The sequence below is a fragment of the Monodelphis domestica genome, chromosome 4, assembly GCF_027887165.1.
Source record: "Monodelphis domestica isolate mMonDom1 chromosome 4, mMonDom1.pri, whole genome shotgun sequence".
NCBI lineage: Eukaryota > Metazoa > Chordata > Mammalia > Didelphimorphia > Didelphidae > Monodelphis > Monodelphis domestica.
This window is the reverse complement of record NC_077230.1, coordinates 345,077,000-345,090,811: the sequence shown is the minus strand read 5'-3', so window position 1 is coordinate 345,090,811 and position 13,812 is coordinate 345,077,000. Positions and strand designations below refer to the sequence as shown.

The following is a 13,812-nucleotide window of genomic DNA, read 5'->3' as shown; positions in this document are numbered from 1 at the left end:
TCATTAGAAAGAAATGTGGCTTCTAGAGGAGAGAGAGGCAGCTTTTGTTGTTATGCCATATAGGAATGCTTTATATTTGTTACTTGTCCAAACAAACTGATCTGTGTCTAAACAAAGTATCCCTTGTCTCCTTTAGTCCTTAAGAGGTACATATATCCTAAGTGACTACTACCCACTTTGCTTAGTCCTAGGAATGTGTGGCTTATACTTAGCACTACCTTTATTTACTCTCATAAATTCTAGGTCACTCCCTTCTGATGTCCCCCATCTCTTTCACATCCTTAATTGGTCCTCCCTAGTCAGTTTTAAGTTCAGAGCAGCAGTTCCTTTCATTCCTTTGACTTGTGTTCTGAACAAAATAAATCATGAGTGAGTCCACTGCACTGTTTTTATGATGATGTGTTTTCTAGCAAATGTCTGGGTAGTTGAAAATGAACAAGAGAAACCTCTTATATTGTAGGATGTCAGAGTTGGAATGAACCTATGTACAGGAATTCCACTTTATATAGCTTGAGAGCCAGAAAGGAATTCTGAGAACACCTAATATAAGACTTTCATTTTACAGCTTGAGAAGTTAAGTGGTTTACATGAAATCCTGCAGGAAATAAGTAGCAGACCACAAACCTTTCCATCACACTTTCTTGCCTCTCACGTCTAACTGGAAGGAGTTGGGGAGCAGGACTTTGGGAAGATGCTTTGAAAGAGAGAAAGGATGCCAGTAATCAGGGGTGGTTGATGAGTAATCTATTCCATGTACAGGAGCAGGAAAGGGTAGAAAGTGATAAAGAAACAGCTAGTTGTATAGTTTGCTATAGAAGAGTTGATTTTTTTTTTGGTAGGAAATAAGACTGGAGAGGAAGCAAATTAAAACCTAGATGTCCTTCAACACTAGGCCCAAGAACATATTTTATTCATTAGGCAACAGAGAACCAATGAAGTATTTTTGAGCAAGGGAGTGATTTGGGTTATAGAAGAGAGAGAACAGAGGCAGAGAGACCATCTTTTGCTCTTATTCCTAAAGTCTAGAAAGGTATGAGAAAGCTCTCTTGCCTCCTTGCCTTGACATCTGTTTTCTGTGATTGCAAAGGGTTTTCCCTCTCTATTGCCTATTGAATTCCTACTCATCCTTTAAAGCTTGGTTCACAGACCATCTCTTTCAGGAGGCTTTCTCTGATCCCACTTTTCTGGTGATGACTTTGCTTCCGTCAGTCTTGACATGGTTTTTTGCTTGGACCTCACTGAGGTATTCTTCACATGCTGTGTGTATATAAGTCTCATCCCCCTAATAATAAGAGTCTGTGTTTTTATAATGTTTTATATCCATTATTTTATATGATTTATGTGATAGATTGTGATTATATGATTGATATATGATATATATAATTTATATGATTCTCTGTCCCGCCTGAATTTTTTACTTATGACTTAGAAAATTGAGGCCTTGAAAGACACCAAGTTTGGTAGAGCCTTGATTCAAACCTGTGTGTTCAAACCAAATCCCCAACTTTTCCATTAGACCATTAAGGTGCCCCTGCTGGACTGCAGATTCCACGTAGATAGGTCCCAGGCCCTTTCAAGCTGTAAATCTTATCAAAACTTTGTATTTCCTGCATTGGAAGACAAATTCTTTCCTCACAGAAATTGGCACACAATCACATGATAAATGTGATATTTACTGACTTGGATTCAACAGGATGAGCAATGTCATGGAGATAGGAAAGACATACAGAAGAGATCCCAAGATGTATGAATCGAAGGCAGAGGGGAATATTATAAGAAAGATCTGTAAAGGGAGTTGGAGGGCCTTGAATATCAGGAAGAGCTGGGATTTTATCTGGTAAGCAATAAGGAACTCTGGAGTTTGAAAGGTATTGTCCCTCCCACATCTGAAACACCTTTTTTTTTCCTATCTTTTCTATAACTCAGGAAAGTTACATGATCTATCTTCCGTTGGTGGCTTCCTCTTGTCTTGAGATTAGGCACAGGCTTGGTCAGCCACGGTGTTATTTTCCAACTTGACAGGCTGCTGATTGTTGGGCTGATCATTGGGACTTTTAGGTAGCTTCCTGGAATTCCCTTCTACTTCATGAAGGGACATGGTCATCCCTTCTTTTCTTCCTGCTCCCACTTATCTTTCCCACTTTTGAGGAAGTGGATAAAAGCCAGACATCTCTGAAAATTTGTCAACTCTAGTGTTCCCTGGAAAATTAATTGTTGTTGTTCCGTTGTGTCTGATTCTTCATGACCCCATTTGGAGTTTCCTTGGCAAAGAAACTAAGTTGGCCATTTTATTCTCCAGCTTATTTTACAAATAAGGAAACTGAGGCAAAAAGGGTGAAGTGACTTGTGTGGGTCACACAACTAAGTAAGTGTCAGTCCAACTGATCTGGTGGTTTGACCCAAGAGACAGTGAGACCAGGGTAATATAGGTTTAATGGAGGAAAGAAGACGGGGGAGTCCAATGCCAGGGCTTGGGGAGTTGTCTCACTCAGGTAGGGAAATCATGAGGTCTTATAGCATTGGGGGTAGGTTGTTGTTGGGAACCATTAACCATGGCAACCATTGTTTGATGGCCTGTTTCCTAGCTGGGGGTTGTTTGTTTCCTGTTTTTTAAGCTCAGTCCCCAGGTTTATCAGTAAGTATCCAAGGCTGGATATGAACTCGGGAAGCCGAGTCTTCCTGACTTCACCTCTAGCACTCTATTCACCTAGCTGCCCCATAGTAGAACTACCTAAATTTTAGAGCTGAAAGAGATGTTAGAAGGATATAGAATGGCACCTTAGGAAATGACAACAAGGGCCATAAAACAGAATGTTAAGTTGTAAGAGAGATTAGGATTTGAGTTACAGGGGCTATTTTTATCTCTGACTTGGATGAAGGAATTGTGCTTATAAAATTGTCAGATGATACAAGCCTGGGAGGCACAGCGAGTATGTTGGACCATAAAATCAGGGTCCAAAATAGTCTTAATAGACTAGAAGAACAAAATTGAAGCAAGATCAAAGGAAAGCCCTGTGCTTGAGTTTACTGTTCAAATTAAGTGATGAGAGAGATAGCCCTAGAAAGCAAGTCCTATGAAAGGGAGCTGGAGTCTTAGTGAACTGCAGGCTTGATTGATAGGCGTCAGCAATGTAACAAGGCACTTGATCTTATAATGTCTTGTTAGAATCAGAGCACATGGACCAAAGCAGGAGCTAGTCCCTTTGTCTTCTGAGTTGGTAAGACCATAGAATGGGTTACTGGAGAAGGGGATCTGTCTACAACTAAGTGCAAATGCCTTGTAGGATAGTCAATTCCCTATCATTCTAGGTTTTCCTACTGAGATTGGATGATTGCTTGCTAGGAATGCTACAAGGAAATTCCTAGATACCCTCTGAAGTCCATTCTGATTTTGAGAGTCTTTGCTTCTCTGTAGAAAAATCTAGTTAGTATCAGGGCAAATTTTTGAGAACTAATAGATTTCTTTTAGCTTGCTGATTTAAAAAAAAATCTTACCTTTCACCATAGAATTAATGCTGTGTATTGGTTCTAAGGTAGACGAGGGGTAAGGGCTAGGCAATGGGGGTTAAGTGACTTGCCTAGGGTCACACAGCAAGGAAGTGTCTGAGACCAGTTTTGAACCCAGGACTTTGCATCTCTAGGCCTGGCTCTCAAATCCACTGCACTACCCAGCTGCTCTAGCCTGCTGATTTTTGATGATGTTTGGTAAGACAGAGGAGCACAGCAGACTGGGAGCTGAGAAAATGTGGTTGTTATGATCAATTTTTGCCAACAATTTGTATTGTATGGCTTAAGCTTTCACTAGCATTCAGGATGACTGAGGGTGACTACCCAGTGAAGAGCCTATTGAGGCATCCAAAGATCACCAGACTTGGTTCTTGGCGTGTTTGGATCCTCAGTGATCATATGAGATGGTTGAAAGAATTCTGGATTTGAAGTAGACCTTGAAGTTAATTGATGGCTCTTCCTCCCTGGGGGACAATGGGAAAGTGCTTTCCCTTTCTGTACCTCTGAGGATCTGAGAGGTCTCTGTAAAAATGAAGTATCTCTTGTGAACTTGCAGAAACCTGTAGGTGTATTAGATCCTAATCCCTGCTGGAGAGACTAAGCAATAAGTTACCTTCATAGATGGAGTGTCACATTCTTTCTTTCTCTGTCTCTGTCTCTCTCTGCCTCTCTGTCTCTGTCTGTCTGTCTTTCTCTTTCTCTATCTCCCTCTCTCCCTCCCTCCCCCCTTCTCTGTCTCTCTGTCTCTGTCTCTCTCTGTCTCTGTCTCTCTGTCTCTCTGTCTCTGTCTCTCTGTCTCTGTCTGTCTCTCTGTCTCTGTCTCTCTGTCTCTGTCTCTCTGTCTCTGTCTGTCTCTCTGTCTCTGTCTCTCTGTCTCTGTCTCTCTGTCGCTGTCTCTCTCTCTCTCTCTCTCTCTGTCTCTCTCTCTCTCTCTCTCTCTCTCTCTCTCTTTCTCTTTCTCTCTCTCTCTCTCAGCTGTCTTTGCTGTCTTTTCTTCCAGGGACCATGGAAGAAAGAACACCCTGCTGTCCAGGTACCACTCTGTTTCATCAGGAAAGAGTTGGGGGGATCACATATCGGATCCCTGCACTGCTCTATATCCCCCCAACCCAAACGTTGCTGGCCTTTGCAGAGAAACGTGCTACAGTGAATGATGATGATGCTCTTTTTCTAGTGCTTCGACGAGGCCAGAGGATGGGGCAGTATGTGCAGGTAACTGATCCCTCAACTCTGGCAAAGCTTCTTGGGAATTTTTCTCTAAGAAATTCTCAAGAATTACAGAATACAGAACATTAGAGTTTGGATCTTGGAGTTGAGAGGGAAGGGTCCTTTCGAGATCATTCATTCAACCACCTCATTGTACCCAGAAGAGAACTTTAAGCTTCACAAGAAATGGTTCTGAACCCTATCCTGGGAATTTAGGAGTCACAGAAAAGGAAACAGAACCATATATGAGAGATTTTAAAGAAGAGATTCGGGTTGCAAGTGGACCTAAGATCCCTTTTAGCTCCAAGAGTCTGGGATTCTGTGAATCCCTGAATCCCTGTGAGATTAATTTGTCAAGGGGCTGGAATACTCAGAATGGGCCTTTCCTCAAAAGATAAGAGTCCAAAGCCCACCCCTTGGCATGCAATGACGATTAGGGACAGCCTATTCTCTGTCTCAGTTTCCTTACTTCTAAAGTAGGCATAATAATAGCCCCCATCTCCCAGGGTTGTTATAAAGATCCTATGAAATAATGTTTGTACAAAGCGCTTAGCTTTAGCTTAGTACATTTTCTAGAATACAGTAGGTGCCTAATAAATGCTTGTTCCCTTCCCTTCCCCCTCAGGGGGAATTCTTTCTAGTTGTATGACCCTGTGTAAGTAATTTAATCCCAATTGCCTAGCCCTTGCTGCTCTTCTGACTTAGAACTGACAGAAAGGTAAGAGTTGTTTGTTTTTTTTTTTGAAGAAAAAATACATAAAATAATTATATGTTAAATCTGTACCATTTTCTAAGTTATATAAAGTCTTAAAACATTTCAACCAATCAAACTCATTCACTCTGAGAAGCATTAGTGTGAGTCATTACAATATTTGCCAAACATTAGTTCTTGCATCAATCTTTGTCTGGAGTTCTTGCTTGTAACAAATCATGTCTGCCTCAGAGCAGTGCTTCTTTGTTTCGTTAACACCATTTAGTTATTAATAATGTCCCTGAAGCACAAAGAGTAGTGATGCTGATAGCTCTGATAAACCTGAAAAACGTCATAAAGTGCCCAGGCATATTTGTATAAGAAATATTTATTAAATAATGGAATTTGCTATTATGTGCAATTTTCAACTTATGCAAAGGGTTTTGGAACATATTGGTTGTATAAACCAAGGTCCTACTCTATTTATTGAAGAAAATGGGGTACCCCTAGATCTCTACCAGCAAACTTGGTCTCATTTCATCCTATTTCCTCCAACAGATTGCCCCTTTGGTCATTCCCATTGTCTCACTTATCTTCCGTCTCCCCCTGTTTAGAGGCTCATTCCTTATAGCCTCCAAACATGACTGTGTCTCCCTCATCCTCAAAAAAACCAAACTTGGTCCTTCTGTCTCTACTAATGATTATCCTATATCTCTTCTACCTTTTTGTGGCTCTTCTACCTTTTTGTGTCTGCATTTCTCATCTCACTCTTTTCTTAACCCCTTACAGTTGGGCTTTCAACTTTGTCATCTACTGAAACTGCTCTCTACAGAGTCACCCACCAATGCTCCTCTCCTAATTCCAAATCCAGTTGTCTTTTCTCAGTCTTCTCTACAGCCTTTGACACTGTTGACCATCTCTTCCTCGAGACTATTTTCTCTAGGTTTCGAGATACTAGGCTCTCCTGATTTTCCTCCCACTTCCCTTAGCCGCTCCTTCTCTTTGGCTAGGTCTCCTCCAGGTTGTGCCCCTTACCAGAGGTGTCCCTCCGGTCTCTGTCCTGATCCTTCTTTTCATGCCCTTCTGAGCTATTTCACTTGGTGATCTCTTTAGTGTCTGTGGACTTAATTACCATCTCTATGCTAATGATTTTCAGATCTAACCTATTCTGCCCCGTACTCTGCTGACCTCCAGTCTCCCACCTCCAAATGCCTCTCACACATTTCCACCTCGATATGTCTAGTAAATATCCTCAACTCAACATGTCCAAAATGGAACTTATCTTCCCCTGAGAACTCTTCCTCTTCTACCTTCCCTATTACTGTAGAGGGCAACACAGCCCTCTCATTTACCCATGGGGGCTCACAACCTAGGTGTCAGCCTGGATCCCCCACTGCTCTTGTTCTCCCACATTCCGTCACTGGCCAAGGCCTCTTGATTTCCCATTTTCAGTAACATCTCTTGAATATGGCCCTTCACCCCTTTCTGGAGCAGTCACTTATCATCTCATGCCTGGATTATTGCGACAGCTGCGAGGGGTCAGCCTGCCTCCAATGTTTCCCCACTCATTAGTGATTTTCTTGTGAAATGCAGATTTTGACCGTATTGTTACCTAGTCAATAAATTCTAGTGGCTTCCTGTTGCCTTCAGGAGTGAATATAAAATTGTCTTTCTGGCATTCAAAGCCCTTCATAACCTAGCCTCTTACTTTTGCAGCCTTCTTTTTTTTTTTTAAATAATATTTTATTTGATCATTTCCATGCATTATTTGTTAAAGACAAATATCATTTTCTTTTCCTCCCTGCCACCCCCCATAGCCGACGCGTGATTCCACTGGGTGTCACATGTGTTCTTGATTCGAACCCATTGCTATGTTGTTAATATTTGCATTAGAGTTTCGTTTAGAGTCTCTCCTCTGTCATGTCCCCTCAACCACTGTAGTCAGGCAGTTGCTTTTCCTCGGTGTTTCTATTCCCATAGTTTATCCTTTGCTTATGCATAGTGTTTTTTTCTCCTAGATCCATGCATATTGTTCAGGGACATTACGCCGCCACTAAGGGAGAAGTCCATTACGTTCGATTATACCACAGTGTATTAGTCTCTGTGTACAATGTTCTCCTGGTTCTGCTCCTCTCGCTCTGCATCACTTCCTGGAGGTCATTCCAGTCTCCATGGAATTCCTCCACTTTATTATTCCTTTTAGCACAATAGTATTCCATCACCAACATATACCACAATTTGTTCAGCCATTCCCCAATTGATGGGCATCCCCTCGCTTTCCAGTTTTTGGCCACCACAAAGAGCGCAGCTATGAATATTTTTGTACAAGTCTTTTTGTCCATTATCTCTTTGGGGTACAAACCCAGCAGTGCTATGGCTGGATCAAAGGGTAGATATTCTTTTGTCGCCCTTTGGGCATAGTTCCAAATTGCCCTCCAGAATGGTTGGATCAGTTCACAACTCCACCAGCAATGCATTAATGTCCCTACTTTGCCACATCCCCTCCAGCATTCATTACTTTCCTTTGCTATCATGCTAGCCAGTCTGCTAGGTGTGAGGTGATACCTCAGAGTTGTTTTTATTTGCATCCCTCTGATTATAAGAGATTTAGAACACTTCTTCATGTGCTTATTAATAGTTTTGATTTCTTTATCTGAGAATTGCCTATCCATGTCCCTTGCCCATTTATCAATAGGAGAATGGCTTGATTTTTTGTACAGTTGATTTAGTTCTTTATAAATTTGAGTAATTAAACCTTTGTCAGAGGTTTCTATGAAGATTTTTTCCCAATTTGTTGTTTCCCTTCTGATTTTAGTTACATTGGTTTTGTTTGTACAAAAGCTTTTTAATTTGATGTAGTCAAAATTATTTATTTTACATTTTGTGATTCTTTCTATGTCTTGCTTGGTTTTAACGTCTTTCCCCTCCCAAAGGTCTGACATGTATACTATTCTGTGTTTACCCAATTTACTTATGGTTTCCTTCTTTATGTTTAAGTCATTCACCCATTTTGAATTTATCTTGGTGTAGGGTGTGAGGTGTTGATCTATTCCTAGTCTCTCCCACACTGTCTTCTAATTTTCCCAGCAGTTTTTATCGAATAGTGGATTTTTGTCCCAAAAGCTAGGATCTTTGGGTTTATCGTATACTGTCTTGCTGAGGTCGCTTTCCCCGAGTCTGTTCCACTGATCTTCCTTTCTGTTTCTTAGCCAGTACCAAATTGTTTTGATGACTGCTGCTTTGTAATATAGTTTAAGGTCTGGGACTGCAAGGCCCCCATCATATGTGTTTTTTTTTTCATTATTTCCCTGGATATCCTTGATCTTTTGTTATTCCAAATGAATTTTGTTATGGTTTTTTCTAAATCAGTAAAGAAATATTTTGGGAGTTCAATGGGTATGGCACTAAATAGATAGATGAGTTTGGGTAGGATGGTCATTTTTATTATATTGGCTCATCCTATCCATGAGCAGTTAATGTTTTTCCAATTGTTCAAGTCTAGTTTTAGTTGTGTGGAGAGTGTTTTGTAATTGTGTTCATATAGTTCCTGTGTTTGTCTTGGGAGATAGATTCCTAGGTATTTTATTTTGTCTAAGGTGATTTTGAATGGGATTTCTCTTTCTTTGAATGGGATTTCTTTTTTGCTGCTGAGCTGTGTTGGAGATATATAGAAAAGCTGATGACTTATGTGGGTTTATTTTGTATCCTGCAACTTTGCTAAAGTTGTTGATTATTTCAATTAGCTTTTTGGTTGAATCTATAGGGTTCTTTAAGTAGACCATCATGTCATCTGCAAAGAGTGATAACTTGGTCTCCTCCTTGCCTATTTTGATGCCTTCAATTTCTTTTTCTTCTCTAATTGCTACTGCTAGTGTTTCTAGTACAATGTCAAATAGTAGAGGTGATAATGGGCATCCTTGTTTCACTCCTGATCTTAATGGGAATGCATCTAGTTTATCCCCATTGCAGATGATATTAGCTGATGGTTTTAGATATATACTGTTTATTATTTTTAGGAATGACCCTTCTATTCCTATGCTTCCTAGTGTTTTTAATAGGAATGGGTGTTGTATTTTATCAAAGGCTTTTTCTGCATCTATTGAGATAATCATGTGATTCTTGTTGGTTTGTTTGTTGATGTGGTCAATTATGTGGATGGTTTTCCTAATATTGAACCAGCCCTGCATCCCTGGTATAAATCCTACTTGATATGGTGGATGACCCTTCTGATCACTTGCTGGAGTCTTTTTGCTAGTATCCTATTTAAGATTTTTGCATCTATATTCATTAGGGAGATTGGTCTATAGTTTTCTTTCTCTGTTTTTGACCTGCCTGGTTTTGGAATCAGTACCATGTTTGTGTCATAAAAGGAGTTTGGTAGAACTCCCTCTTTGCTTATTATGTCAAATAATTTGTATAGTATTGGGATTAACTGTTCTCTGAATGATAGAATTCACTGGTGAATCCATCAGGCCCTGGGGATTTTTTCTTAGGAAGTTCTTTGATGGCTTGTTGGATTTCATTTTCTGATATGGGATTATTTAAGAATTCTATTTCCTCTTCTGTTAGTCTAGGCAGTTTGTATTTTTGTATATATTCATCCATATCACCTAAGTTGGTGTATTTATTGCCATATAATTGGGCAAAGTAATTTCTAATGATTGCCTTAATTTCCTCTTCATCGGAGGTGCTGTCCCCCTTTTCATCTTTGATGCTGTTAATTTGCTTTTCTTCCTTCCTTTTTTTAATTAGATTGACCAGTACTTTGTCTATTTTGTTTGTTTTTTCAAAGTACCAGCTTCTTGTCTTATTTATTAAATCAATAGTTCTATCACTTTCGATTTTGTTAATTTCTCCCCTAATTTTTAGGATTTCTAGTTTGGTTTTCTGCTGGGGGGTTTTAATTTGATCACTTTCGAGTTTTTTTATTTGCATTTCCAATTGATTGATCTCTGCTCTCCCTAGTTTGTTGATATATGCACTCAGGGATATGAATTTACCTCTTATTACTGCTTTGGCTGCATCCCAAAATGTTTGAAAGGATGTCTTGCCATTGTCATTTTCCTCGATAAAATTATTAATTGTTTCTATGATTTCTTCTCTAACTAAATGATTTTGGAGTATCATATTGTTTAATTTCCAATTAGTTTTTGATTTGGTTTTCCATGTACCTTTACTGATCATTATTTTTATTGCCTTGTGATCTGAGAAGGCTGCATTTATTATTTCTGCTTTCCTGCTTTTGTGTGCTATGTTTCTGTGACCTAATGTATGGTCAATTTTTGTGAATGTGCCATGTGGTGCTGAGAAGAAGGTGTATTCCTTTTTATCCCTATTTATTTTTCTCCATATGTCTATTAATTCTAATTTTTCTAAGATTTCATTCACTTCTTTCACCTCTTTCTTATTTATTTTTTTGGTTTGATTTATCTAAATTTGATAATGGTTGGTTTAAGTCTCCCACTAATATGGTTTCACTGTCTATTTCTCCCTTCAATTCTCCTAGGTTCTCTATTAAAAATTTGGATGCTATATTATTTGGTGCATACATGTCGATTAGTGATATTTCCTCATTATCTAAAGTCCCTTTTTTAACAAAATATAATGACCTTCCCTATCCCTTTTGATCAGGTCTATTTTTGCATTGGCTTTATCAGATATCATGATTACCACTCCTGCCTTCTTTATATCAGTTGAGGCCCAGAAGGTCTTACTCCATCCTTTAATTCTGACCTTGTGGGTATCAACCCGCCTCATGTGTGTTTCTTGAAGACAACATATGGTAGGGTTTTGGATTCTAATCCATTCTGCTATTCGTCTACGTTTTATGGGTGAGTTCATCCCATTCACGTTCAAAGTTATGACTGTCATTTGTGCACTCCCTGGCATTTTGATATTCTTCCCTAGTTCTAACCTTTTCTTCCTCGGCTCTACCTTTTAGTCCAGTGATTTACCTTAAATTGATCCCCCTTGTCCCCTCCCTTGATATGTTTCCCTTTTTAGTCCCTCCCTTTTTGTTCCTTCCCCTTCCCCCCCTCTCTTTCCCTCCCCTTTTGTTTTCCCTCTCCCCCTCCCCCCCTTGGTTTTCCCTTCTCCCTACCCTTGTTGGGTAAGATAGAATTCAAGATCCCAATGGATCTGGATGTTTTTCCCTCTCAGAGTTGATTTCCCTGAGAGTAAGGTTTAAGTAAAAATTCTCTTCCTCTCCTTCTTATAGGAGTTTTCTTCCCCTCCCCTTCCCGTGTGAATCTTTGGGTGAGAAAGATTATTCTATTTGGTCTTTCTTTTCCCCCTATTTACACATTACATTTCCCCCACGTGTTAGTATACATAGATTGATATAAATGTAGTCCTTATAGTAGAGAGTTTGAGTAAAAGAAGAAGATAACATTTTTTCCTTTTCCCTTTCCTTCATATTTACCTTTTCAGGTATTCCATGCTCTTTGATTTTCAATATCGAACTTTCCGCAGAGCTCTGGTCTTTTCATTGCAAAAAGTTGGAAATCTTCTATTTTGTTGAATGCCCATACTTTCCCTTGGAAGTATATAGTCAGTTTTGCTGGATAGCTGATTCTTGGTTGAAGACCCAGCTCTCTTGCCTTTCTGAAGATCATGTTCCATGCCTTACGATCATTTAGGGTAGAACTTGGAAGGTCTTGTGTGACCCTGATTGGAATTCCTTTATATATAAATTGTCTTTTTCTGGCTTTTTGTAGGATTTTTTCTTTTGTTTGAGAGTTTTTGAATTTGGCAATTACATTCCTGGGAGTTGTCTTTGGGGGTTTAGTGTAGAGGGTGTTCTGTGAGCTCTGTCAGTGACTGTATTGCCCCCTTGTTCTTGAATCTCCGGGCAATTTTCTTTGATTATCTCTTGTATTACGATGTCAAGTTTGGTGTTTATTTCTGGCTTTTCTGGAAGTCCAATTATTCTTAAATTATCTCTTCTCCCTCTATTTTCCAAATCTGTCACTTTGTCAGTGAGATATTTTATGTTCTCTTCTAATTTCTTGGTCTTTTGGCTTTGCTTTATTAGTTCTTGCTTTAAAGCCTGGTTTTCTTTTACAGTTTTGTCAAACTGGTTTTGTAGATGTGTGAATTTCTTTTGCATTATTTCCACTTTTCCTCCCAGAAGGCTTCCATCTTTTTGCTCATTTCAGATTCAAATTCTTCATGGGTTTGTGGAGAGTTTCCATTTCCTTTGGAAGGTATCGGAGCATTTGCTTGTGTTTCCTCTTCTATCTCCTCTGTGTTTTGTATTTTCGCTTCATAAAATGTGTCCAAAGTCGCCCCCTTCTTCTTGTTTCTTTTGGAATTTTGGGGCTTTTGTGCTTCTGTGTAGTTTGCCATCTCTATCTGAGTGGGGAGGATTAGCTTTTCTTATCTCTGTCTGGCATTCAGAGGTTTTAGCCCTAGGCAGATTGTCCATTCTATGCAGTTGTTATTCTGTCTTCCCGGGGAGCCAGGAGTTGCTGGTGTGTCCCTGTTACTGCCCTCCTCTCCTCAGCACCCTCCTGATGCTTCTCAGTTGCCTTACTTCCACGCTCTGAGCCTAGCTTTGCCCTTGTTCCTGTGTCTTAGCCAGTCAGCAGCAGCACTCTGCGGGGGGAGGGGCTGCCGCTTCCTGGAGCTCCAGGGCTCCTAATGAGATTAGCTTTCCCTGGGTTGAATTTAGTATGCCTTGAGGCAGGGACTTTTTGTGAGACTCCAATGGAAGGATCCAGCCAGGGGGTTACAAGCTCCCCCCCCCCTCTCTGTTTCCCTGCTGTCTGGGTGCCCCCTCGACTGGGTCAGGTTGTTTTCAGGATGTGGCCTTCAGAATAGCCGGCTCCCGAGGCCCTTTTGCCAGCCCTGAGGGTTGCTGTTGTTCCAGATGACCCTGCTCTCTGAGGGGGAGGGGCTGTAGCTTCCCGGAGCCACGAGGGCTCCTCCCAGGGGGTTAAGAGCTCCCCCGTCTCTCTCTGTTTCCCTGCTGTCTGGGTGCCCCCTTGACTGGGTCAGGTTGTTTTCAGGAAGCGGCCTTCAGAATAGCAGGCCGTGGGGCTCTGAGGTTGCCTCTGCTGCCTCGGACTCGGACTCGGCTCTCTGGGTTGGGGGGGATGGGTCCTAGGACCTTCCTTCTGCCTACCCCTTAGGTCTGAGTGGTCTCGGGTTCTGGCTTTTGGGGGGGGCCGTACCTTTTGATTCAGGTCCAGGTCCAGGAGGAGGACTCCCGGGGTCTGTGTTGTTGATCATTTTGAATTTCGGTGCCCTAGGAGCATTCAGTTTGAGATCGGTAAGGAAGGGTTTCAGGAGATCTGGACTTTAGCTTTCTCTAAGCCGCCATCTTGACCGGAAGTCTCTTTTGCAGCCTTCTTATAACATATTCCCTGCCAAGTACTCTTTGATCCAGTGACTCTGGCCTCCTGGCA

General features: G+C 40.7%; 1 protein-coding gene across 4 annotated transcripts in view; it reads left to right on the top strand.

Annotated features, from left to right (window-relative positions):
• Positions 1 to 13,812, top strand: part of NEU3 (neuraminidase 3) — a 31,441-nt gene that overhangs the window by 2,126 nt on the left and 15,503 nt on the right. The window contains exons 1-2 of one of the 4 annotated variants that reach the window (XM_001366941.4): positions 1,333 to 3,218; positions 4,508 to 4,719. The exons of 1 other annotated variant lie outside the window; for it this stretch is intronic. In XM_001366941.4, the coding sequence (XP_001366978.1) occupies positions 4,513 to 4,719 (207 nt within the window). In that variant the 5' untranslated portion in view covers positions 1,333 to 3,218; positions 4,508 to 4,512. Of the gene's footprint in view, positions 1 to 1,332; positions 3,219 to 4,482; positions 4,720 to 13,812 lie in introns of those variants that run through there. 2 more of the 4 variants (XM_007490979.3, XM_016422000.2) reach the window with 2 other exon arrangements.